The sequence below is a fragment of the Penaeus japonicus genome, unplaced genomic scaffold (genome assembly GCF_977035675.1).
Source record: "Penaeus japonicus unplaced genomic scaffold, GWHDUDI00000001_assembly GWHDUDI00000029, whole genome shotgun sequence".
Lineage (NCBI taxonomy): Eukaryota > Metazoa > Arthropoda > Malacostraca > Decapoda > Penaeidae > Penaeus > Penaeus japonicus.
In genome coordinates, this window is record NW_028234431.1 from 28,073,638 (window position 1) to 28,076,137 (window position 2,500).

The following is a 2,500-nucleotide window of genomic DNA, read 5'->3' on the forward strand; positions in this document are numbered from 1 at the left end:
AAGATATGTATATATATATATATATATATATATATATATATATATATATATATATATATATATATATATATAGATAGATAGATAGATAGATAGATAGATAGATAGATAGATAGATATAGATAGAGACATGTATACATACATATATACATATATATATATATATATATATATATATATATATTATATATATATATATATATATATATATATATTATATATAGATAGATAGATAGATAGATAGATAGATAGATATAGATAGAGACATGTATACATACATACATACATACATATATATATATATATATATATATATATATATACATATATACATATATATATATATATATATATATATATATATATATAGAGAGAGAGAGAGAGAGAGAGAGAGAGAGAGAGAGAGAGAGAGAGAGAGAGAGAGAGAGAGAGAGAGAGAGAGAGAGAAAGAGAGGAGGGGAAAGAAAGAGAGAGAGAAAAAAAATGAGAGAGAAAGAGAAAGAGAGAGAAAAAAGAGAGAGATAGAGTGATAGATAGAGTCAGATGAAAACAGATAGAGATATAGATACATAACATGAAACAAAGAGCGAGCGAGCGAGAGACAGACATGAAATAAAGATAGTAAGACAGGATACAAGAATAATAAGATATGTAAACAGACGCCCGTTTCAAGTGGTTGCTAAAACGTCACCCTAACGAGGGCGTGGGCGGACATCAAGAAAGGAACCGTAGCAGGTCACAGGTGTTGATTTTGAATGGCCTACCAAGCATCATTCTCACATTTCTTTTTTTCTTCGTCCTAGAGATTTGCTATCATCGCATTGTTTTTTTTTTTTTTTTTTTTTTTTTTTGGTGTGGGAGGGGGGATTAAAAGGGGAAAGAGGATATAAACGGTTGGATGGAAAAAGAAAGGAAGTGGGGAGGCAAAAAAAAGGGTAAGAATATTGACTGATTTTGTGTTACAATTGTCTCTGCACACTAGTTTAAGGGAGGGGGGAGAAAAAAAGGGAGAAGGGGAAAATAAGGCTAGGGGGTAAAAAGGATAGGGGGTGGGGGGGAAGGAGGATAAGGAATTGTGAAATATCACCTGAGGATGTTGTAGCAACGTTCCTTCTCTCGTTATTATTAGTAGTAATAATTTTAGTGAGAATATCATTATACTTATCAAAACCATTTACCTTTTTGATAATGTAGGAGATCATGAGGCATGTGACTTTATAAGCATTCCTGGCATTCACTTTTTTTTTATAAATCTTTATGACTTCGTGGAATCTGCATTCGTTTAAACTTTAGGACTTCGAGGCATTTCGCTCATCTAAACTTTAGGACTTCGTGGCATTCACACGCATAACTCTTATTGGAATTTATATTTACTCCTGCATACACCTTCGTAGCTAAATAGCACTAACACTTATTTAAACCTTTTCACACACTGTATTACACACGATTATAAAACCCTTTCTCCCACACTAAGTAATCATGCTTACCTAAAGTTTAATCCCATACTTAGTTGAATCTTTTATGGCTCCGTTGCGTCGTCTCAAATATCTGCTTAAATCCTTATAGATACACGACACGTGATCTTATCTACCCCTTTCCGACACATTTAACCCCCTTTTCGACCTTTTTTTACTCCCTTTCCGACACTTATAAACTCCCCTTCCGACACTTATCTGCCCCCTTTCTGACACTTATCTGCCCCCTTTCTGAGACTTGTCTTCCCCCCTTTCCGACACATATCTGTTCCCTTTCCGACACTTATTTGCCCCCTTTCCGACACTTATTTGCCCCCACTCTGACACTTATATACTCACTTTCTGACGCTTATCTGATCCCTTTCAGACACTTACAAACCCCCTTTCCGACACTCATCTGCCCCGTTTCCGCCCCCAGGGTTCCTGTCGACGGGCGACGGGTGGTCGAGGGGGAACTGGGGGCTTCTGGACCAGCGGATGGCCCTCCTGTGGGTGCGTCGCCACGCCAGTGCCTTCGGAGGCCACAAGGACAAGATCCTCCTGGTGGGCAACTCCGCCGGGGCCGCCTCCGTCATCCTGCATCTTGTGTCCCCTTTGTCCCAAGGTAGGTCGAGGAAGGTCATTGGGTATTGGGCCTGATGAAGAAGGCCTCTGGGCCGGGATAAGGTCAAGGTAATTGGGAGTTTGAGACTAGGTCTATGAAGGTCATTGGAGATGGACTGGATCTGAGTCTCTGAGGTCGGGTCGAAGGAGGTCACTAGGCTGAGACTGGGTTGCGGAAGACCACTGAGTGAGTTAAAGAAGGTCGTTGGGTTGTGACCGGTTCGAGGAAGGTCACTGGATGCAGGCTGAGTGGAATACGGTTTGTTGTCCTGTAGGTGGAAGGTCAAAGATTTCATTTGTATTCGTCATATCAATAGAAAACATTTTTTTAGATACTTTTACTTTCTGTGTGATCATTTATAAAAGATAAGAGAAATCGTTAAACCAAAATACAGAAGATGATACACCACCATGTAATCGAGATC

At 38.8% G+C, this 2,500-nt stretch overlaps 1 protein-coding gene across 1 annotated transcript in view; it reads left to right on the forward strand.

The window, feature by feature from the left end:
- The window catches only part of LOC122255243 (uncharacterized), a 132,416-nt gene that overhangs the window by 106,249 nt on the left and 23,667 nt on the right, over nucleotides 1–2,500 (forward strand). The window contains exon 5 of the mRNA XM_086554123.1: nucleotides 1,891–2,076. Within this exon, the coding sequence (XP_086410249.1) occupies nucleotides 1,891–2,076 (186 nt within the window). The remainder of the gene's footprint in view (nucleotides 1–1,890; nucleotides 2,077–2,500) is intronic.